Raw genomic sequence first — 27,604 nt, 5'->3', positions numbered from 1 at the left:
GTCACACCGTCGGCCCCGACATTGAGGGCAGAGGGTGTGCGGATCCGTATTTACGTCCGACATGAAAGTCCCACAAGGACGACCGGCAACTCCAGGCCATGTACGCATTGTAAAGAAATAACTGAAGGTCAACTTCCAACCAACACACAGGCTGAAAAGAAAAAGCAGAAAATTAAAGGCTGTCACAAGGGCGATGAGCAGACACGTCTGATCACCGCCGAGCCAAAAGTGAAGTGAAGCAAGTCACCGGTGTGTGGAGGGGGGAGGGGTAGCAAGCTACCTTCCCCACCCCCCCGCTAACTAGCGCGGGGTAATTAACCCTCGTTAAAACTATTGGCTCGTCATTTCAGCTGCGCTAAAAGGTAAACCCTCAGTAAATAGCGTGGTTTGTATATCGGTTACGGAACAAATGCTATTTAACTTTTATAATATATTTACTTTTCTGGTTTTAATTGAATATTCTTTTAATCTTTATTTATAATAAACGATGATGCCAGAGAACTCCAAATCAATTAATCAATCAATCTGGTAATATCGTTATTGTAAATTACTTATTTGCTGTACAGTAACTTGAATGATTTTCTTTATATTCTGTTAGTAATTTCTATTAAATCTATGGGATATAAATAACCACTGTCATACACAACCCCCTAAAATCTCAATAACTTTTCAATTGAACATTTCAAGATATTTGAAGTATTATAATTATATTTCTCATGAGGGTTTTCAATACTCCAGAGAGGTTTGAAGATAGTGTGGCCACTTCAGATGCGACGATTTGGTACTCCTTCCTGAAATTAAAATTTTGTCTTTCGGAAACTTTGTTTATTTTCAGTATTAAATTCCAAATTATTTGCTGAAAGATCATCATCTTGATGTCATTAGGAATTTCTCACATACAACAGTTTAATTATCTGGTTTGAGCTGGAGGCAATAATTTCCTTTTCTTTTGATGATTCGTCTGAAAAGTAAATAAAATAGGTTAATTGTACAGATCTGTCTTATTCAAATGGTCAAATATTTTACTGTGCACTTCAATACCAAAATCATACTTTTAGTAAAACATTTTGGATGATAAACTATAACGAACATAAAATATTCTTATGTAACGTAGTGGAGTTGGAAGACCCAGTCCTACATGGCTGAGGACTATGAATCGTGAAGTTGGGGAGGATGAAGGGAGAATTATTGATTTAAACGCTCAAAATAGAAACAACTGGTGAAATCTATCAACTCATAATCTATGTCCATTATTCATTTATATTATTGTAAATAATTACCTTACTTTAACTTTGCAATTTCTTGAATAAAATAGATATTTTATTTACCATATGCATCTTATTTCGCCTTTCCATATGAAAATAAATTGCTGTTACTGTTTTCTTTGCCCCTATTCTCATTATTATATGTATAATAAATCTCATCTAAAATATGCTCACCAATCAGGGAAATTTTGTTCCTAAATAAATATTTAACCTTCTGATCTGTCCACGAGACCGACACAATCTTCGCACCCAGGTGAGTCTATCTTCATCAGGGCACTTCAAGATATTCCTCTTGTCCAAACAGGACCTCCCTGCCAGGGGAGCAGGAAGCCATGTCATTGTTATGCCACTGGTAGTGACATATAACGGAGATGTCACGGTATCTACGGTCACCGGACCAAAGGCATATTGTTTGAAGTAGAAGGCACTTGAAATGGAGAAAAACCCCGATATACTAATTCTCTGGTATACTTCCATCAGGACGTCATGGCTTGAGCCCAAAAAACGGATTTTGAGCGAAGCGAAAAATGTTATTTTCATTAGTAAAATAAATTTTTGAATATACTTACCCGATGATCATGTAGCTTCAACTCCGTTGCCCGACAAAAATCTACGGACGGGATACGCCAGCGATCGCTATACAGGTGGGGGTGTACTCACCAGTGCCATCTGTGGTCAGGTACTCCAGTACTTCTTGTCAACACGACCTCAATTTTTCCCTCGGTCCACTGGTTCTCTATGGGGAGGAAGGGTGGGTCCTTTAAATCATGATCATCGGGTAAGTATATTCAAAAATTTATTTTACTAATGAAAATAACATTTTTCAATATTAATCTTACCCGATGATCATGTAGCTGATTCACACCCAGGGTGGTGGGTGGAGACCAGAATACATGTTAAACAAGAAGCTAAGTATCCCGTATTTCATTTTATTAGTTATTCAAAATAACAATATAAAATAAATAAGTACCTGGTAAGGAAGTCGACTTGAACCATTACTCTGCCTTTAATAAGTACGTCTTCCTTACTGAGCGTAGCGGTCCTCTTAGGATGCTGAACGACTCTTAGGTGCTGAAGTATAAAGGGCTGCAACCCATACTAAAGGACCTCATCACAACCTCTAACCTAGGCGCTTCTCAAGAAAGAATTGACCACCCGCCAAATCAACTAGGATGCAGAAGGCTTCTTAGCCGACCGTACAACCCAAAAACAACAAAAAAGCAATCAAGAGAAAGGTTAAAAAGGTTATGGGATTATGGGAATGTAGTGGCTGAGCCCTCACCTACTACTGCACTCGCTGCTACGAATGGTCCCAGGGTGTAGCAGTTCTCGTAAAGAGACTGGACATCTTTGAGATAGAATGATGCGAACACTGACTTGCTTCTCCAATAGGTTGCATCCATAATACTTTGCAGAGAACGGTTCTGTTTGAAGGCCACTGAAGTAGCCACAGCTCTCACTTTATGTGTCCTTACCTTCAGTAAAGCAAGGTCTTCTTCCTTCATTTGAGAATGAGCTTCTCTAATCAGAAGTCTGATGTAGTAAGAAACAGCGTTCTTAGACATTGGAAGCGAAGGTTTCTTAACAGCACACCATAAGGCTTCTGATTGTCCTCGTAAAGGTTTTGACCTCTTCAGATAGTACTTAAGAGCTCTGACTGGGCAAAGTACTCTCTCCAGCTCGTTACCCACCAAGTTGGATAGGCTAGGGATCTCGAACGATTTAGGCCAAGGACGTGAAGGAAGCTCGTTTTTAGCCAAAAAACCGAGCTGCAAGGAACATGTAGCCGTTTCTGACGTGAAACCTATGTTCCTGCTGAAGGCGTGGATCTCACTTACTCTCTTAGCTGTTGCTAGGCATACGAGGAAAAGTGTTTTTAAAGTGAGGTCCTTGAAAGAGGCTGATTGGAGCGGTTCAAATCTAGATGACATCAGGAACCTTAGGACCACGTCTAGATTCCAGCCTGGAGTGGACAACCGACGTTCCTTCGAGGTCTCGAAAGACCTAAGGATGTCCTGCAGATCTTTGTTGGAGGAAAGATCCAAGCCTCTGTGGCGGAAAACCGCTGCCAACATACTTCTGTAACCCTTGATCGTAGGAGCTGACAGGGATCTAGCGTTCCTTAGATGTAACAGGAAGTCAGCAATCTGGGTTACAGTGGTACTGGTTGAGGAAACTGCATTGGCCTTGCACCAGCTTCGGAAGACTTCCCATTTAGATTGGTAGACTCTGAGAGTGGATGTCCTCCTGGCTCTAGCAATCGCTCTGGCTGCCTCCTTCGAAAAGCCTCTAGCTCTTGAGAGTCTTTCGATAGTCTGAAGGCAGTCAGACGAAGAGCGTGGAGGCTTGGGTGTACCTTCTTTACGTGAGGTTGACGCAGAAGGTCCACTCTTAGAGGGAGAGTCCTGGGAACGTCGACCAACCATTGCAGTACCTCTGTGAACCATTCTCTCGCGGGCCAGAGGGGAGCAACCAACGTCAGCCGTGTCCCTTTGTGAGAGGCGAATTTCTGAAGTACCCTGTTGATAATCTTGAACGGCGGGAATGCATACAGGTCGAGATGGGACCAATCCAGCAGAAAGGCATCCACGTGAACTGCTGCCGGGTCTGGAATCGGAGAGCAATACAAAGGAAGCCTCTTGGTCATCGAGGTAGCGAACAGATCTATGGTTGGCTGACCCCACAGGGACCAAAGTCTGCTGCAAACCTTCTTGTGAAGGGTCCACTCCGCGGGGATGACCTGACCCTTCCGGCTGAGGCGATCTGCCATGACATTCATGTCGCCCTGAATGAACCTCGTTACCAGCGTGAGCCTTCGATCTTTTGACCAAATGAGGAGGTCCCTTGTGATCTCGAACAACTTCCTCGAATGAGTCCCCCCCTGCTTGGAGATGTAAGCCAAGGCTGTGGTGTTGTCGGAGTTTACCTCCACCACCTTGTTTAGCTGGAGGGACTTGAAGTTCATTAAGGCCAGATGAACCGCCAACAACTCCTTGCAATTGATGTGGAGTGTCCTTTGCTCCTGATTCCATGTTCCCGAGCATTCCTGTCCGTCCAATGTCGCACCCCAGCCCGAGTCCGATGCGTCCGAGAAGAGACGGTGGTCGGGGGTCTGAACAGCTAACGAAAGACCTTCCTTGAGAAGAATGCTGTTCTTCCACCACGTTAGAGTAGACCTCATCTCTTCGGAAACAGGAATTGAGACCGTCTCTAGCGTCTTGTCCTTGATCCAGTGAGCAGCCAGGTGATACTGAAGGGGGCGGAGGTGGAGTCTCCCTAACTCGATGAACAGGGCCAGCGATGAAAGTGTCCCTGTTAGACTCATCCACTGCCTTACTGAGCATCGGTTCCTTCCTAGCATGCTCAGGATGAACTCTAGGGCTTGGTTGATCCTTGGGGCCGACGGAAAAGCCCGAAAAGCTCGACTCTGAATCTCCATACCCAGGTAAACAATGGTCTGGGATGGGACGAGCTGGGATTTCTCTAAATTGACCAGGAGGCCCAGTTCCTTGGTCAGATCCATAGTCCAACTGAGATTCTCCAGACAGCGACGACTTGTGGGAGCTCTTAAAAGCCAGTCGTCTAAATAGAGGGAGGCTCTGATGTCTGCCAAGTGAAGGAATTTCGCAATATTCCTCATCAGCCGCGTAAACACAAGAGGTGCCGTGCTTAGGCCAAAGCACAGGGCTTGGAACTGGTATACAACCTTCCCATAGACGAATCTTAGGAAAGGTTGGGAGTCTGGATGGATGGGTACGTGAAAGTATGCGTCTTTCAGGTCTAAGGAGGCCATCCAGTCCTCCTGCCTGACCGCTGCTAGGACCGACTTCGTCGTTTCCATCGTGAACGTCTGCTTGGTGACATAAGCATTGAGCGCACTGACGTCCAGCACCGGTCTCCAACCTCCTGTCTTCTTGGCTACCAGGAAGAGACGGTTGTAAAAGCCCGGGGATTGATGGTCCCGGACTATGACCAATGCCTCCTTTTGTAGCAAGAGCGACACCTCTTGTTGCAACGCTAGCCTCTTGTCCTTCTCCTTGTAGTTGGGAGAGAGGTTGATGGGAGATGTAGCTAGAGGGGGATTGCGGCAGAACGGAATTCTGTATCCCTCCCTCAGCCACTTCACAGACTGAGCGTCTGCACCTCTGTTCTCCCAAGCTTGCCAGAAGGTCTTGAGTCTGGCTCCTACAGCTGTCTGGAGAGGAGGGCAGTCAAAACTTGCCTCTTGTGGACTTGGAACCTTTCTTGGACTTTCCACGGTGACTGTCCGCACGGGTACCTCCTCTGCTGGAGGTTCTGCCACGAAAGGGCGGGATGAACCTGGAAGCAGGTGTATCAACTGCTAGGGGGCGGTAAGGTTTAGTCACAGAAGGTAAGGTCTTAGCCTTACGTGCAGAAGAAGCCATGAGGTCATGCGTATCCTTCTGGAGAAGAGAGGCAGCCATCTCCTTAATTAAGTCCTCCGGAAACAGACTCTTGGAAAGAGGAGCAAACAGCAACTCTGACCTCTGGCAAGGGGTGATACCAGCAGATAAGAAGGAGCACAGATGTTCCCTTTTCTTGAGGACCCCTGAGACAAAAGAAGCCGCAAGCTCGCCAAACCCATCCCGTATTGCCTTGTCCATGCTGGACATGATCAGCATGGCTGAGTCCTTGTCAGAAGGGGCAGTCTTCCTGCTTAAGGCCCCCAGACACCAATCGAGGAAGTTGAAAATCTCGAAGGCACGAAAGACTCCCTTTAACATGTGATCAAGATCAGAAGAGGACCAGCAGATCTTGGAACGTCTCATAGCCAACCTGCGGGGAGAGTCAACCAGACTTGAGAAGTCGGCCTGGGCAGAGGCAGGAACCCCCAAGCCAGGTTCCTCTCCCATGGCATACCAGACGCCCGACTTAGAAGCCAGCTTGGGAGGAGGAAACACAAAAGAGGTCCTTCCCAGTTGCTTCTTAGACTGCATCCAATCCCCCATAACCCTCAAAGCTCTCCTAGATGATCTGGCGAGAACAAGCTTAGTGAAGGCAGGCGAAGTAGACTGCATGCCCAGGGCAAACTCGGAGGGAGGAGAACGAGGAGTAGCAGACACAAAGTGTTCAGGGTACAACTCTCTGAACAAAGCAAGGACTTTGCGGAAGTCCAAGGAGGGTGGCGAAGACTTGTGTCCTTCAACATCAGAATGAGGGTCATCAAGATGGGCAGCTTCATCCTCAGAAACCTCCTCACCCGACAGTTGAGTAGTAAGAGGCAAAGGCAGAGCAGCAAGCTGAACGGTTGAATCCTGCAGAACGGGTGCATGCGTACCTGCGGATCCATCATCATGCCTCTGCTGGACAGAGTGTGGGCTGGCAACAACAAAGGCAGAGGGCCGGCGTGAGGGAGGGTCTGCGGTGGGCTGAGGAGCATGAGGTGTGGTATGCAGAGCATGCTGTAAGGCATGCGGCTCATGCTGCATGGCATGCGGCTCATGCTGCATGGGATGCGGCTCATGCTGCATGGTATGCGGCTTATGCTGCATGGCATGCGGCTCATGCTGCATGGGATGAGGTTCATGCTGCATGGTATGAGGCTCATGCTGCATGGGATGCGGCTCATGCTGCATGGTATGCGGAGCATACTGTAAGGTCTGCAGAGCATGCTGCATGGGTTGAGGAGAATGCCGCATAGTGTTGGAACTCGGCAACTCCCGATGCGGCAGCTCACGCATGTAAACAGAAGGAGCAGCACGAACATGCGTCTGGCAGTGAGGAGAGCGCAACGGTGGAGGAGCTCTCACAGGAGGAGGGGTGTCAACCTTCCCTGCCTGATACTCCTGCATAAAAGCCGCAAGCTGAGACTGCATAGTCTGCAGCATGGACCACTTAGGGTCTACTGTGGTCGGAGCAGAGGCCTGCTGAGGGACCACTCTACCTCTCTTGGGAGGTGTGCAGTCATCAGATGACTGCGGCGAGTCCGAACTGACCCAGTGGCTACACCTGGGCCGTTGGACAAGCTCGGAAGGGACTTTGCGCTTGAGCGGTCGTGAGACCTTAGTCCACCGTTTCCTCCTGGAAACCTCTTCCACAGACGAGGAATGTAAAGGCTCATTCGTCTGGGAGTGGAAGGGACGATCCTTAGCAGATACGTCCGCAACCACTGAGGGTACATCTGTGCGCCGATCAAGGCCTGACGAACCCTTTGGTCCTTCGACATTGCTTCTCCCCTGGGCTTGGGAGCTTGCAAGAGGTCCCGGACTGGGAGGACGACTGGCACGCACAGATGTATCCTCATGCGCAACACTAACACTGACACTATGCACAGCACTAGCACTAACACTTCTCACTGCACTCTTCGCTTTCAGCTCTCTGACATCTGCCAGGAGCTGATTGTGGTCACTAACAAACGACTCCACCTTATCACCGAGAGCCTGAATGGCACGCAACATATCAGCCATTGCAGGCTGAGCACTCGTAGCAGGTTCGGGGTCACCACTACAGGGGAAGGAAAAGGTTGAGGGGCATGGGGAGAGGAAATATCCAAAGAGCGAGAAGAACTCCTCCTATCTCTCTCCTTCTCTAACTTACGAGTATATCTGAGGAATTCATTAAAATCGAATTCCGAAAGCCCAGCACATTCCCCACATCTATCTTCCAATTGACAGGATTTTCCCCTACAATTGGAACATACGGTGTGAGGATCCACAGACGCCTTCGAAAGACGCCTATTACAAGTCCTAACACTACATCGCCTGTATTTAGGAACTTGGGAATGGTCAGACATCTTGAATTTCAGAAGTAGTCAAAGGGGAATTCCAAAGTAAAGCAAAGATCGTTAACCAATGAATCAAAATAATACCAAAAGCTTGCTAAGCTAAGGCTAAAGCTTCCTGTACAGCGAAGGCTAAAATTTCAGAGCTAATACTTCACCAAAACGTGAACAAAAGACTCCAAAAACACAGCGTATCCATGTAGGTCTTGCCGGTGGCACGACAGAGGAAAAATTGAGGTCGTGTTGACAAGAAGTACTGGAGTACCTGACCACAGATGGCGCTGGTGAGTACACCCCCACCTGTATAGCGATCGCTGGCGTATCCCGTCCGTAGATTTCTGTCGGGCAACGGAGTTGACAGCTACATGATCATCGGGTAAGATTAATATTGAAAAATCTTTTTTTGGCTGAGATGGCCATGATGTCATGATGGACCCGCCCTACTGTTTCCAGTTCAGCCTGCCAGGCCCCTCTCTTCCATATTGTATCGTGGAGGCTGGTAGATGCGCTGAGTTTGGAATGAAGAAGACGGACGTGACGTCATTCATGATGGCGGACAGCTATGGTTGCCGTTTGTTTACGTCGCGAGGTACCGTAACAGTAATGTAGGAGGATAACTTTGCAATGGCTCCTCAGTTATCTCGCCACCTTTTCCCCCTCGAAGCGTAAACGCTATGAGGGTGCATATGGCCATGTAGCGTGTAAATGCATACGTCCCCTGTTGATATACGATATCCGGGAAACCTTTAGGGTACTCGCACCAGAAGTTAGAATTCTGTGAAACCTTTGGTTTAATTCTCTGGGAATATCCACTGTAGACATAGGAAGCTACTAAAGGAACCTTCCATCAGGACGTCATGGCTTGAGCCCAAAAAAGCGTAGGCGTAATAATTTCTCTCTCGAGAACGAGGGAGAAGTCTTCCCGAAGGAGGACATCGCTTAAGACAAGCTTTCTCCCAGCTCTATTGGAAAAAAGCATAGGCGTAATAATCTCTCTCTCGCAAACGAGAGAGAAGTTCTCCCGAAGTAGGAAGAGCCTAAGACCAGCTTTCTTCCAACCTGGCCAGGTGGAGGTCTCACTTTGAGAACCTCCTCAATGACCAAGCAGACACCCCAGACGATCTCCTGCGAATGACCCCGCAGCATCCTGTCCGTCACTGGATGGCACTACCACCCTCCATCCATGACTTCAACAAGGCCCTGCAGCGCATGAAGCCCGGCAAAGCCCCAGGGCCAGACAACATCCCGTTGGAGCTCCTCACTCACGGTGGCCCCGGCTTGAGGAACCGTTTGATGCTCATACTAAAAATATGGGAGACCAAGAACCCCCCAGTGACTTCCGCGATGCAAACATCACTACCATCTTCAAGAAGGGAGACAGGGAGAACTGTAACAACTACCGGGGGATATCACTACTAAGCATCGCGAGTAAGATTTTCGCTCGGATTCTCCTTGATCGCCTCCTTATTCTCGCAGAAGACGTCCTGCCAGAGTCCCAGTGCGGCTTTCGACCTTCCCGCGGGACCATAGACATGATCTTCTGTGCGCGACAACTACAAGAGAAGAGCCTCGAACAACAACAGCCTATAATGTTCATCTTCTGGGATTTGAAAAAGGCCTTCGACAAAGTACCTCGACCTGCCATGTGAGCTGTCCTCAAAAGATATGGCTGCCCACCCGATTTTGTCAAGCTGGTGCGTGCCCTCCATGACGGAATGGTTGGGAGAGTCTGCCACCAGAACTCTCTTTCAGACCCATTCCCCATCAACGGCGGCCTGAAGCAGGGCTGTGTTCTGGCCCCGACGTGTTTCTCGCTATACACCGCAGCAATGCTCAACGAGATTCCCCCAGACACACCCTCAGTCGACCTACGTTTCCGCATGGATGGAGGCGCTTTCAACCTCGCTAGACTCCGCGCCAGAACCAAGACCACCTTGTGTGCAGTGCGAGAACTGCAGTATGCTGACGACAATGCCAACCCAGGTCAGACGGCAGAGGACCTGCAGTCGTTAGCTGATGCATACAACTCTGCCTACGAACGTTTTGGGATGCAAGTCAACTCAGACAAAACCAAGACCCTCGTCCAACATCCACCAGGACTGATGCTCCCCAACTTCAATACCACAGTGAATGACCAACCGTTAGAACAGGTGGACCAGTTCTCCTACCTAGGGAGCATCCTAACATCAGCTCCCACAAGCAAAAAGGACGTGGAGAACAGGATCAGGGCAGCCCACTCCGCCTTTGGCCGACTCAACCGCCGCGTATTTAACAACCACGCACTGACAATGACAACCAAAATAATGGTGTTCAGGGCAGTAGTCCTCTCCACGCTCCTGTATGCATGTGAAACATGGACGCTATATAGTAACGATCTTAAAAACCTAGAACGCTTCCAACAAATGAAACTGAGGCAGATCTTGAAAATCCCCTGGGAGAGCCACACCACCAACATTGAAGTCTTAGAACGTGCCTCGCTGTCCAGCGTGGAGGCCACCATCATCCCCCACCGCCTCCGCTGGATAGGACACGTGCATAGGATGGATCCATCTAGGCTCCCAAAGAAAATATTCTACGGAGAACTGACTCAGGGCACCAGACCACGAGGAGCCCCGAAAATGCGCTATAAAGATACTGACATCGATCCTTCCTCATGGGAAGAAACAGCCAGGGACAGGAAAACCTGGAGGAGTACAGTACACCATGGCACCGTGGACTTCGAGGAGAAGAGGAGACAAAATGAGGAGGCTAGGAGGAGAAGGAGAGAGCGATTAGAACAGCCCCGCCCACCACCTACCCTCCCTTGTGAACACTGTCCGCGACTCTTCCACCACAGACTAGGACTTAACAGCCACATCAGGCATAAGCACCCACCCCACAGATAGGAGGCTGATGGCTAACGACAGAACCCAATACTCGGACACGAGTGGGCGCCGACGACGACGAATAATCTATCTCTCGCGAACGAGGGAGAAGTCCTCCCGAAGGAGGACATCACCTAAGACAAGCTTTCTCCCAGTTCTATGGGAAAAAAGCTTAGGTGTAATAATCTCTCTCACAAACAAGAGTGTCTCCCAAAAGAGGAATCGCCTGAGACAAACTTTCTCCCCGCTCTATGGGAAAAAGCGTAGGCGTAATAATCTCTCGTGAACGAGGGAGAGGTCCTCCCACAGGAGGACATCTCTTTCTCGCAAACGAGGGAGAGGTCCTCCCGAAGAAGGATATCTCTCTCTCGCGAATGAGGGAGAGGTCCTCCCGAAGGAGGACATCACCTAAGACAAGCTTTGTCCCAGCTCTATGGGAAAAAAGCTTAGGAGTAATAATCTCTCTCTTGTGAACAAGAGAGAAGTTATTCTGAAGGAGGAATCGCCTAAGACAAGCTTTCTCCCCACTCTATGGGAAAAAGCACAAGTGTAACAATTTCTCTCTAGCGAACGAGGGAGAAGTCCTCCTGAAGGAGGACATCACCTAAGACAAGCTTTCTCCCAGCTCTATGGAAAAAAGCATAGGCGTTATAATCTCTCTCGCGAACGAGAGAGAAGTCCTCCCGAAGGAGGACATCGCTTAAGACAAGCTTTCTCTCAGCTCTATAGGAAAAAACGTAGGCGTAATAATCTCCCTCTTGCGAACGAGAGAGAAGTCCTCCCAAAGGACGACATCACCTGAGTTAAGCTTTTTCCAAGCTCTATGGGAGAAAAGCGTAGGCATAATAATCTCTCTCGTGAACAAGGGAGAAGTTCCCCTCGAATGAGGAACAAGCCTTAGACTTGCTTTTCCCCAGCTCAAGGGGAGGAAGCACAGTCTTCGGGGACGAGATAGCTGAGGCAAACCTCGTCGAGCTGTCCGCAACTCTTCACGAAAGAGGGAAGGTTGCTAAGTGGCTGAAGTGGGGAAGCTCTCCCTCGGAAAGGGGAACAGCCCAATTTCGGGGAAGATTAACACTCCCTCGTAAGGGGAGGTTCTCCAACCCCTCGAGGTGAACCTCCTGGCAGCAATCTATGCTTCCCAACAACAAGTTGTTCAAGTTGAAGGTTGACGAGTGCTACCTCGCAACATGGGCAGCTCACGAGCTGCAACATGAAGCGCAGGATAATAAACAGAGCGGCCAAAGCCATTGGCCTTGTATTCTACGTCGCTGCTATCTGGTTGTGCTTTCTTTTTAGCTTCTCTAACACGTTTCCCCTTTACCCTCTGCTCTCAATTGAAGAGAAGAAGGATCAAACACCTGCATCTTCTTCCGAGGTTTTCATGAGACTCGTAATCCCTAACTCATTAGGGAAAACATGAGAGTGAGGAGATTGACCGCATGAGTGTATGACCGGAGATTTGCGTGCGTAGCGCTAATTGCACACACGCGAACACTTTGCGTGACGTGTCGGAAGACTCTCTGTCATAAGAGTAAAACTCTTGATGGTCACGGGCGTAGTGTTGGTTGCGCACGCGCGAACACTCCACGTGACAAGAGTGCGAAGACTCTGTCCTAAGAGTAAAACTCTTGGTGACTTGTTTCACGAGAACTAGAAGGTTCAGCGTGATCGTTTGTGCTCCTAGAGATGGTGTTGCGAGACCCCGAAGGGCCAGAGCAAAGGGAAACCGAAGTTTCCCTGTCACGAGACACCGAAGTGTCACCGTGACTAAATGCACGAGAGCCAGAGGGTTCAGGAACTTGTGTTGCGAGACAACAAAGGGATAGCGCAACCGGAAACCAAAGTTTCCTTGTCACGAGACCCCCAAAGGGTCAGAGATCAAGAAGTCGAATGTCGAGAGCGATCTTTCTCTGAAGATAAGGAGTGAAAGCGAGGAGAAGCGCTCTTTCTGACCTCTCACACTAATAAGCAAAGAAGAGGGTTCGAGGTCAGGATGTGCTTTGCCCTTGGCAGCGCTGCTGGCTTCTAGATGATCCCTCGCGAGAGGAAGACGACAGCGAGGCAGAACGATGACGAGAGGGAGCAATCTTCTTAGTTTTGTTTCAAGAGCGCTTATAGTCTCAAGGCAAGACAAATCGTGCAGAGACAGAAGGCGAGGAAGAACGAGAGCGACGATGTCTCTTCCTATATTGCCTGTTTCTTCAGCGAGAACGTCTAGGCAAAGCCGCGCGAGCTCTCCTTTTCTTCTTCTCTCTCTCCCTCCTGACCTCCGAAGAAGGCGATGACGAGGAGGAGGAGGAGGTACTGCGATGTTTGTGCTTGCGACGCTGTGTATTGTATAAGCGCAAACGGTGTGAGAAATAGGCGCAGTAGGAGCTGAAATTACTACATCCACTGAAACCTCAGCGGGCATCGCCTGAGTTGACAGGAGATAGGCAATGTCCGGAACTCCCAAGGGTTCCAAAACAGAAAGGACCCGAGGCATAACATTGCCCGCGTGGAACTGGTTCCAAACTTCCTCTGAAGGAGAACCAGGAAGTCCAAGCGAAGGCCATACCGCTCGTAAATAATCTGGAATGGAAGCAGTAACAGAGTCATTCCCAGTGGTGGAAAACATTGCCCCATTAGGAGAGGCAATGGAATCTGCCTGACCAAGAAGAATGGGGGTTAAATCAATGGTGACACTTTTCCTTGACTTCTCTCCAGAGGAGGGAGGCAAGGAAGAGTCTGAAGGGAGAGAATGAGAGGCCGAAGAGGAGGCCCGAGACTCCTTACCTTTCGACGGCGAACCTGGAGGTAATGAGTCCTTCTAGGACTTCCTATTCTACCCCTCTCGAATTTCTCCCACTAAGAGGGCGACCACTCTCTACATACTTGGCAGGGGGAGCCTTCAGAACACCTATGACCTCTGTACCCAGGGCTTAGGGAAAGAGGATCCACCTCCAGCGGTGACATAAAGGTGCCCGGAACACTTCCTCATAATAGAGGACATCATGTCTAACAAAGGAAAAAGAAAAAAGGATTAATCAAAAACACCAAAAAGAAAGGCTAGTCTGCCAATCAAACAAAAGCAGGAGCAGCAGTGTTACCACTGCGACGGCTAGAATTTGATTAAAGGTAAACAGCAGCTACTGCTAACAGGGGGGGTAACTACCTACCCGGTCATTAACGACCTTGTTAAGGTTTTTCTGCCATATTTTCCAGCTCGCGCTAGAATATCTCCTATAGTAACGAATGAGGGTTTTATCAATTGTAGGAACAAACTGCTGGTTATCATCTAAGAAATATTGCGTTTAAAAAAAAGTACCTGGACGAAAATTCTGTAAAGAAACTTGTGATAAACTTATTACCAGGATGGACTACTGCAACTATCTATTACAATTTACCAAAAGTGCAACTTAAGAAATTACAAAACATCATAAACAGAGGAGTTAGACTGATAAAAGCTATCACCCCTATACTTATCAATTTACACTGGCTGCCGATTAAGTCAAGAATTGAATTTAAAATATGTACAATAACCCACCAAGTTATCAGAACCGGGCGTCCAAAATACTTAAGAGAACTGCTACATATTGCGCAGCCAACAAATCGTGTCTACACGAGAATAGTTACAGATGGCTTCAAACTGTTGGAACCTAGATTTATGTCTACTTTAGGCTCCAAAGCCATTAAATATGCGGCCCCGAGACTATATAATAAGCTCCCACAAAACATTCGAATGATTGAAGACATTAAGGCTTTTAAGAGGAAACTGAAGACTTTCTTATTTCAACAGTCATACAACAGTGACGATTTAACAGTAAATGAACAATACGCGATATGAAACGTTAAATACTCTGAACGAACAAGGTAAAACGACAGTGGAGGTCCTGTAGAGAGTGGGGTTCCCCTGCTGTATGGGACCAGAAAAGCAGCCATCAAAGTAAAGTAAAGTAAGCAAGCTATCACTCTCTCAGGTACGAGAGCCTTGTCTACTTGAGCGCACAAAGGCAACTAAACTCCCCTTGCTATCAAAATGCAATCTTGCTTCAACAACATGCTGAGTTATAGGTTTTTGTGGAATTCTCATGATTATAGAGTTCATTTACCTTGACGTACAACACAAATCTACATACAAGAATTAGGAGAGTTATAGACTGGGGGATATTTTTTACTTTCCCATGAGCACCAATAGCTATATATTGGGAGATAATATTTACTTTCACTTGAGCAATAAATAGCTATATACAAGGGTATATTTTTTTACTTTCACATGAGCAACAAATAGCTACATACTGCGGGATATTTTTTACATTCACATGAGCAACAATATCTATATACTGGGGGATATTTTTACTTTCACATGAGTAACAATAATTATAAACTAGATATTTTTTACTTTCACATGAGCAACAATAGCAATATAGTAAGGGATATTTCTACATTCACATGAGCAACAAATAGCCAAAAACTGGGGGATATTTTTTACTTTCATATGGGTAACAATAGCTATACCTTGGGGGAATTTTTTACTTTCACATGAATAACAATAGCTATATACTGGCAGATAAATTTTTACTTTCACATGAGCAACTATAGTTATATGCTGGTAGATATTTTTTACTTTCACATGAGCACAAATAGCTATATACTGGGGGATAATTTTTTTCTTTCACATGAACAACAAATAGCTATATACTGGGGGACATTGTTTACTATCTCATGAGCAACAAATAGCTATATACTGGGGGATATTCTTTACTTTCACATAAGCAACAAGTAGATATATACTGGGGGATACTTTTTACATTCACCTGAGCAACAATAGGTATATACGGCGGGATATTTTTATTTTCACACGAGCACCTATTGCTATACACTGGTAGATATTTTTTACTTTCATATGAGTAACTCCTCACCTAGTCCCTCCCACTCACTGGGTCTCACTGATATAAACTCCTATATGCTCCTACCTACTTCCCTCTCAGGGAGGCCAGACTTCGCTGTCATCTCCTCATTTTATCAGTATCCTTTCGAACCTCTTTTGGCCCTTCTCACTTGGTCAAAACTTGATCACCTATCTTCTGTCTCACCCTTAAGCTCTATACTCATACTCAAAAACCTTCCCTCTTACCCAGTCTCTACTACTAATTAGGTCTTGCTACTATAAACTTTTACCTCCTCCTGCAGGTATCAGTTGGTACAGAGGCACAGTCCTAAACTGCTGCTTCCTTTTGGCTCCAGTTGTGTCTTTTTTTTTTCTTTTTTTTTTCGGCCACTGCCTACAACACCTATCCATGAACAGCTTGTCTATCCTTTATTCTCATTTCAAAAAATAAATACGAGGGCACATTACAAGTACAAAATATCAATCACATAGGTCTTCAGCCTTGCCAGGGACCTCCTTTACAGTCTTGCTCTCTAAGCTGAGCCTGACTATAAACAGACTGTACTCTTTGAGCTGATTACTACTTACAAGGCCTGGCAACACTGGTGAGGATCAAACCACCCTTGGGGACTGTGACATCTAGTCTAAGAGCCTCCACTCAGAGAGAAGTCCAGGGCAATCTAAAGCCGTCCATTTATCCAACCATGAATATTGGGGCAAGACACCTGTTCATGAATTTTCCTACCCCTACCCCCATATAACAATAATTATGTGGGACCCCATTGAGAAACCGTGACACTGAGTAGTGTAACACTAAAAAAAGAGTGATTTGCAGCAATACTAATGGTGAAAAATGTATGTTAAACACAAGATAATCAGAAATATATATGGTTAGTATAAGTGGTGTGAAACTAAGTTATTATAAATACCTATGATTCACATCACATCCCTCAAATGGTTTTAGCCGTAACTAGCTTAGCTCACAGATAAACATTATCTCACTGCTCCTCTGTTCTAGCAAGCGGTATATGGAAGTGCTGTACACACCATTCATGTGGGTTACTATTGCATCATGAATATCTATAATATATATCACCCCTCAAATGGTCTCGGCTTTGTCATGGATTGCTTTGCTCACAAATTAGTAATCTCATTGCTCCTCTGTCCTGGCAAATGTTACATGGATGTGTTACGAACGCCATCCGCATGAGCCACTATTAAAGTATTATAAGTAGGCTTTATTTAGAATATTCCTTACCATACGTTTTGCAGGTCGAAGCTTTAGGGACCTCTATAGATGGTGAGAGCACTGGGGGTCCCCTCTCATAGATGGATGAAGGTACAATCTGACAGCTTGGAGTAGGAATTGATGTATATGTTCGAACCTCTTGTGCTAGGGAAATAAACACATATTAGTATGAGAATTCATAAAAAAAATTAAACCAAAGTTTTAATAATATGTATTATAATGAATTTACTTGGTGGATAAAGATATAACCAGATAAATATTGATTCAAATATTCCTTTTGCATTTCACCATGGAGAATGTAACTTTTAACATCTCGCCTGTATGTACACCTGACTGTGGATCCACTAAATATTCCGAATGATTAACATTGTGTTGCACATACCACTCAGTGGCAAAATATTTATGGCTTTCCCACGGAATCACTATGGATTGCGCTGGCTACATTGATAAAAACGTTTTATCAAGGGCACAAGAATCTCTGCGTTACTTGTTGGGAAAGTACAACAGGAAACTTGTGCATAAATACTTGCAAGCTGTTAATAGTTAAAAAAAAAATAATCAGCTGATGAATACCTCATTCCAAAAACACAAAGCTTACCAAAGGTAAACAATAGACGGACTCAGAAGAAGTGTTAACATTTTAATCGATATGTCCCAGCCCCCATTAATCATAGAGAAAAATGCCAAAGTAGCTAGCACCAATCCATTTTTTATACCGATACAAGTTTTGCTAGAAATATCATACATTTTTACTATCACATGAGCAACAATAGCTAAAACTGAACCGAATAATCTAAACAATCAATGACCAAAATCAATTGAGTCACAAAATTTTGAAATAGATTAAATTCCAGAGTGGGAGAAATCTTCCAACGATAGTCATGCTGGAACTGAAACATGGAAAAAAAAAAAAAAGGCTCTTGTAAAACAAGAACTGGAACTTATGCATAAATATTTGGAAGGTATAAATTCATTTTAAAAGTCAGCTGATAATTATGTCAACAAAAACCAAAGCTGCTAAAAGTAAATGCAATCAACGTATGTGCAGTAACCCCCACTCAGTGTCTTAAAAGTAAACAATGGACTTGGGCAATAAAATGTTGTTCATGTTCTAATCGAGCATTATGTAAGTTATCAGACCCCTGCCCCCATTAGTCATACAGAGAAAAATGTCAATGCTTTTGAACGAACATGATAAAATGACTGTGGAGGTCTTGTAGAGAGTAGGGTTTCAGAAAAGCATCCCTTGAAGGGAGCAATGTAAAATAGCTAATACTCGGCCATTTCTTGTAGCAAATTCCAGTTTCTCTAGAAATTAAGTATCATATATTAACAATTTCGATACACATTTGTCTCTCTTTATACTTAGGTTATTATTCTCTTGCCTTTAAGTTTAGAATAAAATATGCCTAAACGGTAAGAAATCTACTACTTATAAGCAAATCCAGTTCTGACAAGATATTTAACTTTTACATAGTTGCCAAGTGTTTTGTTATGAATTTTTGTTAGTTGTCCCTTAGATAAAGTTCTGATAAGCCAAGTTGAATAATTCTTTATATTACAATAAAATATAAAGGTACAGTAAAGGTTTTATGACTGTTTGAGTTGAGTTTTAAACAGGAATGTTGTGCAATAGGTTAAATTAAGATATACAGTACCTCCATAATTTGATTTAATCTACAGAATTTTAGGTAAAGTTGGAATATAGCCTCATAATTTAAGTATCTACAGCACTGTAAGTCACATTAGGATGGGGTTGGTATCCTAGTCTTGCTAGGTAAGAATCCCACATCCCAGGTTAAGCTTAGTACAGATTCCTGTAATACTGAGAAGTGGTAAGGTAGGGAAAGGCCGTAATTCTTGTTTAAACATATGAACCAGCCACATCTTTTGCTTTATATCATAGGCCGCATTGTGGATGCTTTAAATTTTATATCTTGACTATGATTTCGGTTGTAGTGTATAACCTTGTACACTAGATTACGGAAGGAATGTCGGGATGCATTGCCCTAACTTGATTAAATTAGCATTTTCTTGGGTCTCGCTTGGTGGGAGAGGAGTTCAGGCTAGCTAGATTAGGACCTGGTGCCTGGGGTAAAACATCCCTATTGTTCTCAATGTATCCATATATATGGTAGATTATATTTGCAATATTACACAATGAGCGACGATTTCTTTATGCATAGATTATGACAAAAATTTAGGATTGTCTCCCTTTTCCCGATTAGGGCATTACATTCAATATGTGCTCAACCCTATCCTAAAATCCCAAGTTTCCAATCGGCCCTTCATAACCTGGGTGCTGACATGTTTACTTAAGCCTTACTGGGTGGTTTAAGCCTACCTAAAAGGTGTCATGCCTATTCTACTTTTTTCAAGGATCTAATATGCTATTATTATCTGTAGAATAAACCAACCTGAAACAATTTGGTGCACACAATCGCTCAAGCTACCAGAATTCTCAAATTAAAAATATTGCACATCATTAGTAATATTTTACCTCCCATATAGTTTTTTTGAACATTAGGAAGGAAAAAAATGAATTCTATCTATTCTTAATAGTTGAGTGTCATATGATTTAGAGGCAAATATATGGCACCCGCCCTCTAGAGGACCTGGAGTTCTATCCCCCGGGCATAGCATTCCCGTTCAATGCATTGGTCCGTATGGACAAGGTACCGAAGGAAACGGTCATATTTCCAAAAGAGCAGGCCCAGGCTATCTGGGCCAGAACACTATCAGAGTGGGGGTGTATTAACTCCAAGCTCACCCCACACAAAGGTTCCTACACTATTTTTACGACAGCGGCCTCCATCTCTTTGCCGCTCATAGACAAAGTCACAGAGCTGACTATACAGGCCATCAAAGAAGGCTCTTCCATGCCGGCTCTCAAGGAGACAGACCCCACCTCTTTGCTTATTCCGGGTTCCTCGGCAGCCTGGGATGCTGCGGCCTCTACCTTCACGGTGGGGAAACTAGACCCGGACTGTGCCTCTACTCTTTTCTCTGAGAAGCTTCCCAGATTAATAGAGAGTCTTCTCAAAACTGAGTTCGAGACCCGTACTAGACTTGCTAGGTCCCTCCAATCCATCACCTCCATGGAGTCCCTAGCATCTCTTTACCCAGAGGAAACGCTGTTCAGAGTCGCCACAAAGAACCAGCTGCTATCCTACCAAATAGATCTCCATGACTTCTGGTCAGCTCGGGTTAGTTGCAGGAAGTTCGTTCTGTCGGAGGCCACCATCAGGCATGAGCCGAACAGACTGATAGCGTCCTCCTGCTGGGGTAAGACCCTCTTCCCTCAGACCGAGGTGGATAAGGTTCTTCAGGACGCAGCGAGGGCAAACCAGAATTTGCAGGTAAGGTGGGGTCTCTCAGCCAAAAAGAGGTTCGAACCCCAGAGACACACGTTCTTCAAGAAGAAGCAGAGGTTTAGTCCTTACAAGGCGGCCCGGGGTACCTTGTCCCCACAGCCTTCCGCGGCCTCGACTTCTCGACAACAGGCGCCTCCTCAGCAGGTAGTCTACCTCGCTGCTCCCCCTGGTACACAGCCCAACCCCTCTTGGATGCCCTCACCTGCATACAACCCTGCCTACGAATCCTCCGGTTCCTTTCGTGGATACCAAAGAGGGAGTTCCAGAGGTAGAGGACAGTTCCGCCAACGCGGCGGGCCTAGAGCAAGGGGTTCCCGTGGAGGGAGGGGCCCTAAGTTCACTCCCTCCCAATGATGTGATGCCGGTAGGAGGGAGACTTTATCACTTCCGGGATCATTGGACCTTCAGTCCATGGGCTCACAGCATAATATCAAGGGGCTTGGGTTGAAAATGGTCACAGGGATCCCCTCCTCCACCGGTGACCTTCTTCCAGAGACCCACTCCCATCCTGGAAGAGTACACGGCGAAGTTACTCAAGAAGAGAGCAATCAAGCGGGTTCGATCCCTGAAATTCCAAGGCCGCCTGTTTACAGTCCCGAAGAAAGACTCGTCGGCGTTGAGGGTAGTTCTGGACTTGTCGAAGCTCAACTCTTACATCCTTTGCGACAAGTTCCGTATGCTGACTATCTCTCAGGTACGGACCTTACTTCCCCGTGGGGCTGTCACCACCTCTATCGATCTTACCGACGCCTATTATCATGTCCCAGTAGCTCGAAACTTCTCTCCTTACCTAGGCTTCCGTCTCGGCAAGAGAGCCTTCGCATTCAAAGTCATGCCCTTCGGTCTCAGCATTGCCCCCAGGGTATTCACGAAACTGGGGGAGACGGTGCTCGAGCAACTCAGACACCAAGGGATACAAATCGTCGCCTATCTGGACGATTGGCTCATTTGGGCCCAGTCGCACCAGGAATGCAACAGAGCTACGTCGAAGGTACTCCATTTTCTCGCCAAACTGGGCTTCCAAGTCAACCTCAGGAAGTCCCGCCTACAACCATCAAGCCACTTCGAATGGTTAGGCATCCGTTGGGACCTCTCAAAGCACAAGCTCTCCCTTCCTCCCAAGAAGGTGAGGGAGATAGCTTCCAAGGTCAGGAACTTTCTCAAACACAAACAGGTGTCCAGAAGAGCTTTAGAACGAGTCCTCGGCCTACTCCAGTTTGCCTCACTGACCGATCTCCTATTAAAAGCCAAACTCAAAGACATCAATCGAGTTTGGAGAAAGAGGGCGACAATACCTTTAAGAGACAAGACCTCGAAGATCCCCTCTGTCTTGAAAATGAGACTACAACCATGGTCCGATCGGAGGAACCTCTGCAAGTCGGTTCCTCTACAGTTTCCCTCTCCACAAGTGACAATTCATACCGACGCGTCTCTGAGTGGTTGGGGGGGTTACTCCCAACATCAGATGTTTCAGGGCTCTTGGTCACCCGCCATGAGACAGTTCCATATCAATGTTCTCGAAGCCATGGCGGTGTTCTTGACCCTGAAGAGAATCTCCCCTCCGAGGTCGACCCACATCAGAGTAGTCTCAGACAGCACGGCCGTAGTCCACTGCCTCAACAGGGGGGGGGGGGGGGTCCAAATCACCCAACCTGAATCAGATCCTGGTCACTATCTTCACCTTGGCAGCCGACAAAGACTGGTTCCTGTCAGCAACTCACCTAGCAGGAGTCCAGAATGTGATAGCAGACGCATTATCCAGGACGAGCCCACTGGAATCGGAGTGGTCCCTGGACATGCACTCCTTCCGGTGGATACTCAGGCTGGTTCCAGGTCTCCAGGTAGATCTATTCGCGACCCGACTCAATCACAAACTCCCATGTTATGTGACACCGAACCTGGACCCTCAGGCTTATGCCATGGACGCATTAACCCTGGATTGGAACCATTGGCTGAAGATCTTCTTATTCCCTCCAGTGAATCTTCTACTGAAAGTCTTGCACAAACTCCGCTCCTTCAACGGGGCAGTAGCTTTAGTGGCACCTCACTGGCCAAAGAGCAGCTGGTTTCCTCTCCTCCTTGAGTTGAAACTCCGTCCCTTCCGGATCCCATTCCCCAAACTGACCCAGGTGGTCCAAACTCGGACTGTGTCAGATTCCTCAAGGATAGCCAAAACCCTAACTTTGTGGATTTCATGAAGTTTGCGGCACGTAGGGACGCAAACATCGACCCAGATAATGTCCTCTTTATAGAATCAGACAAAAGGGACTCAAAAATTCGCCAATATGATTCGGCGGTTAAGAAACTAGCGGATTTCTTAAGGACTTCAGACCATTCGGTTATGACTCCTAATTTAGCCATCTCCTTCTTTAGGTCCATTTTTGACAAAGGCCTAGCAGCTAGCACTATAACCACCATTAAGTCAGCTCTGAGGAAAGTCTTCCTGGTTGGGTTTAACATTAACCTGGCGGAGTCTTATTTCTCATCTATTCCAAAAGCTTGTGCTAGGCTTCGACCTTCGGTTCGTCCTCAAAAGGTCTCTTGGTCTCTAAATGATGTCCTCAAACTGGCCTCCGACACGGACAACGAATCCTGCTCTTATACCACTCTTCTTAGGAAGACTTTATTTCTAACAGCTTTGGCCTCGGGTTCCAGAATCTCAGAACTAGCAGCTCTCTCACGAAACTCAGAGAACATGGATTTCCTCCCTTCAGGTGAGGTACTTCTTTCACCAGACAGGGCGTTCCTAGCTAAGAACGAGGACCCCCAAAATAGGTGGTCCCCTTGGAAGATTATTCCTCTTCTCCAAGATACTTCTCTATGTCCGGTCACCACTCTCAGGGCCTTTTTAGCCAGGACTGCTACCCGATCGTCTGGCCCCTTGTTTATCAGAGAACAAGGAGGTACCATTTCCATACGTGGCATTGGGCAACAGATCCTATACTTCATTAAACAAGCCAATCCGGGATCATTTCCCCATGCTCATGATATCCGATCGATAGCTACCTTCATCAACTATTTCCAGAATATGGACTTTGATAACCTTAAGAAGTACACGGGTTGGAAATCTCCTATGGTCTTCAAACGCCACTATCTAAAGAACTTACAGGCTCTTAAATACCCAACGGTTGCAGCTGGGAGCCTTATCTCTCCCCATTGATCTTTTGTTCTTCCTTTCATCCATCTCTTCTCTTCTCCCTCCTACCCGCCACTCGCACCACGACGCCGCTTCCTTGGTGGTTCGTTAGCCCTAAGTGTATTACATATTAGGTTAATATGATTGTAACTATTATGGTTTTCCATTGTTATAAAGTTGGGATATTCTTAGCCATGTCAGTTTTGTTGCATGTTTTCCTCTGATACTCAGAGGTTTCCCTGTTATCATGTTTGTTTATCCTTACTCTCACTATGCCCTGTGGCTAGTTTATGTTTTATGCCTACTTACCTTAATTATATATGATTTTCTTTACATGGTGTTGTTTCTCTCCCCTTATTAAATTAGTAGTTATTGTTGGGCTTGGAAGGCATTCTCTGGTACATTTTCACCGGGCGCCACAGGTTCGACCCAGAAAAGGGATTTTGACGAAGGAAAAATCTATTTCTGGGGAGAGACCTGTGGCGCCGGGTGAAACCCTTCCCCTTATTTTACACGATCCCACCCTTTCCTTTCCAAGCCATCATGGCCAATACAGAAGGATGTTGTTCAGATGGCGCTCGCGTCGTGGCGTGGGTGGTGCGGCGATGGGGGTGTGTCTAGGGCCTCTGTATCGGCCCATCCCTTTGACGAAGGAATTAACTAAATGGAAGACAACCTGTGGATAGTGGATTTCACGCGCCTTTGCTTTATACACGACACCCAAAAGGTGCTCGCGCGAGGGTTGTAACCTCAGCATTCCATGCTTTTATCTTTCTCTGGTATAATTGGAAGGTTTTATCAGAAAAGATATACAAGAAGGACTTTTCACCGGGCGCCACAGGTCTCTCCCCAGAAATAGATTTTTCCTTCGTCAAAATCCCTTTTCTAGCCAAATACTGTAGGCCTATATGAACCATATATTTTTCATACTCGTTATCCTTATCTGAACATGAGTATTAGGGTAAACCACCAGCCCATGACTTTTCCCACATAACCCCGCCATACAATAACAATTATGGGGTACCTCAGGTAGAAACAGGTTTTCTTTGGGGAGGACTGGTGTTAAGGGGGGAGGGACTAGGGTTAAGGGGAAAACTGGGATTTAGGGAGGAGCCGGAGTTTAGGGAGGAGCAGAGTTTAGGAGGAAAAGAGGATAAAACCCCCTTATATTTGAGTAGGTCCCGGCAAGAGACTGCACTGAGAAGCACAGAGTATGCTGGAAATATTGTACTATAAAACCGTACACCCCAGCCACTGTTTTTAACGTATGAAATACCAAAGAAAAAGCGGTCAGGCTATCCGGCTGTATTAGATCGACTGCCGGCCAGCAGCCGGAGGAAGGGGTGCTTGTCCATGGAAGCCGCAGAAGCGTCGCCTGCAGGCCGGAGGTCGGTCCGGCGGGGTGAATCCATCTAAGGCTACACACTGAGCAGCAGAGAGGTAGGAGACACCTAAAAGGGTGACCGTCGGCATGGCGGCAGGTCGCTGGCCTCCGGCAGCCGGCGCTGGTGAACCTAGCTGGGTACATAAGATGGAGGGTTGTCTGAGATGTCGGCGGCAGCGGCGGCGGCCCCCGGCAGGCTGCCGCCTTAGGTAATCCTCAGATAGGAACATCCTATGAAGTAGGAAGGTCACATGGGGTGTCGGCGGCTAGCGCCGGCAGGCGGAGGCGGCAGTGGACCGGCACTAAAATAGAAGAGAGAAAGATAAGGAGGGAGTGGGGAAGGGTAATCTCCGATACCCGACCTGCTTCCCTCCGGAAGGAGTGCTCTCATGATAGGAGGGGATACGCCTATCATCGGGCGGCAGACGGCTGGATGCCTATGGTAATCCAAGGGAGGATCAGAGGACACTCAAAAGGGAGAGAGAGATCTTCCGCCGGCACTACCCTATAGTTCCACAATGAGGGGGAAGTGTAGCAGAGCAGCCAGCCAAGCAGAAGAGCACAGCTTAACCTACAACTCTCCCCAAGGGAGGAATTGTAGGACAGCGGATAGGGGTGTGAAGGCAAGCCAACACAAAGGGATAGAGTGGGAAGGGGGTTAGGGGTCTGAGGGAGCAGAAGGGGTCGCAACGCTAAAGCTCCCAAGGGGTGGGGGAATCTGTTAGAAACACTCTCCAACCCTAGGGTAGGTTAGCTCAGAGTAGGCACAGCACTGGTGTACTGTCCTAAACTATAATAAAACAGAATCCCCCAAAGCCTAACCTAAACCAGGAGAGTCTTCTCCTAGATTAGGGAGGGCTGGGAAGACATATCACTAGGCTACAGGGAGGAAGGGACGTGTCCCAACCAAGAGCAGTCTAGGGGGAAGGGCAGAGTCCTTCCACCTTCAGTCTCAGTCGATACCTAAAGGGAAATGTGTTCCCCAAGGGTGGACTGGGATGAACGATAGGCACTCTGGGGTTCTGTCCGAGGTCCCCCCATATACTATGGCAGGGAAGAACGATCTAGCCTAACCTACCCGAAAATTATTCCGGGTAAGGGGGCTAAGATATAGCAAAGCTACCCAGAGGGAGGTTACCTGAAGGTAACAGGAGAGATAAGGAAGCATACAAGGGCCCCACCGTTGGGTTAGTGGAGTGTGATATGGCTGGACCAGGCACGGTCCCTTGTATGGTCCCTAGAAGGCGAAATAACATGTGCAACACCGAATCTTGTATATGTTTAAAAATGCCTATATCTTCATTAACACTAGAAACACTTATTATATCATGCAGAAGTAAACATGAACACTAGGGTGCGGCCTAGGCTAGGTTAGAAGTCTAGTATGGGGTTGGCTAATTAAGAACGCCGAAGAATACCATCGGCATAATATAACTAATTCCTAGCAATGAAGACTAAATAACTACTGATATTTAATTAGTTATAAGACCGGGAAGGCTGTTCTGGCTAACTAAATAAAACATGCGAGGCGAACAGCGGCGTCATAAAATGGCGCCTCCGGGCAAGGCACAGCTCTGCCACAAAACACAAGATTTAAGCGTAAAAAATTGTTACTTTACATCCAGAGCTTATTTAAACAATACAAGAATCTGGTACTCAACTTTCCAGAAGAAGGCGAGGCCGAAGTTTGCGACATGGCGAAGGATGCAAAAGATTATTAGCGATCACTGGGAAACTAACCAATGTAGGAAGCAACAGGCTTAGGAATGGGGACAGACGTGACGTCACACAGTATGGCAGACTGTTTGTTTACGTTGCGAGTACCGTAACAATAACAAAGGAGGGTAACTTTGGAACGGCTTCTCTGTTACCTCGCCACCTTTCCCCCTCAAAGCGTAAACGCTCTGTGAGGTGCAGATAGCCATGTAGCGTGTTAATAATGCATGCGTCCCCTGTTGATATACAATATCCTAGAGGGAAACCTTTAGGGTACTCACACCAGAAGTTAGAATTCTGTGAAACCTTAAGTTTAATTCTCTGGGAATATCTACTGTAGTCATATATACCCTAAGGAAGCTACTGAAGGAACCTTCCATCAGGACGACATGGCTTGAGCCCAAAAATTAAATTATATATCAACCCATAAAAAACAATGCGATGGCCTGTCATTTTCTTTCGGTTATAGGTAGGGTACCTTAATTCAGATTTAGTCAAAATACTTCTGTAGGTCCTCTGGACCCAGCAGTAACAATTTCGTTTTATATTTCGAAATAACCATAATTTCACATAGAATAGAAAAAGAAATTGACGAATCATCTAAACTAGAGGCCTCTTAATTGTTTTGGAGTTCTATAGCCGATTACGACTGATATTCATTACATATTAGACTTGGACTTACGCAGCACATGGGATTTTAGTGCTACAAAGTTATTCAGTTGGTAAAATACCTTAGCCTATGACTGCCAACTCAATTCGAAATAGCCTACCAACATTGCAAACTACATATCTCTCTATTCTTTATTTTGGAAATAAACCTAATGAAACTTCAACATACCTCATCTGGTATGTCAATCAATTGTACTGTACCAACCTTTGGAAAAACGTAGGATGTATAATAACAGAAAATATCTGAAAGAAGTTGAGGGATTCCTTTCCTTGTCTTCCTTCAACACCAACATAATCATTAGCGTAATGTAAATATGTAATGACACACCCGA

General features: G+C 46.2%; 1 protein-coding gene across 1 annotated transcript; it reads right to left on the bottom strand.

Annotated features, from left to right (window-relative positions):
* Nucleotides 1–417: 417 nt before the first annotated feature.
* Nucleotides 418–27,604, bottom strand: LOC137650667 (uncharacterized). The gene is made up of 3 exons (XM_068383842.1): nt 27,478–27,604; nt 17,003–17,137; nt 418–961 (listed from the first exon to the last, which is right to left on the bottom strand). Exons 1-3 carry the CDS (start codon nt 27,569–27,571, stop codon nt 882–884), a joined length of 309 nt encoding a protein of 102 aa, XP_068239943.1. The 5' UTR covers nt 27,572–27,604; the 3' UTR covers nt 418–881.

This window comes from Palaemon carinicauda, chromosome 12, assembly GCF_036898095.1.
Source record: "Palaemon carinicauda isolate YSFRI2023 chromosome 12, ASM3689809v2, whole genome shotgun sequence".
Lineage (NCBI taxonomy): Eukaryota > Metazoa > Arthropoda > Malacostraca > Decapoda > Palaemonidae > Palaemon > Palaemon carinicauda.
The sequence above is the reverse complement of the archived record's forward strand: the minus strand, read 5'-3'. Positions and strand labels throughout refer to the sequence as shown.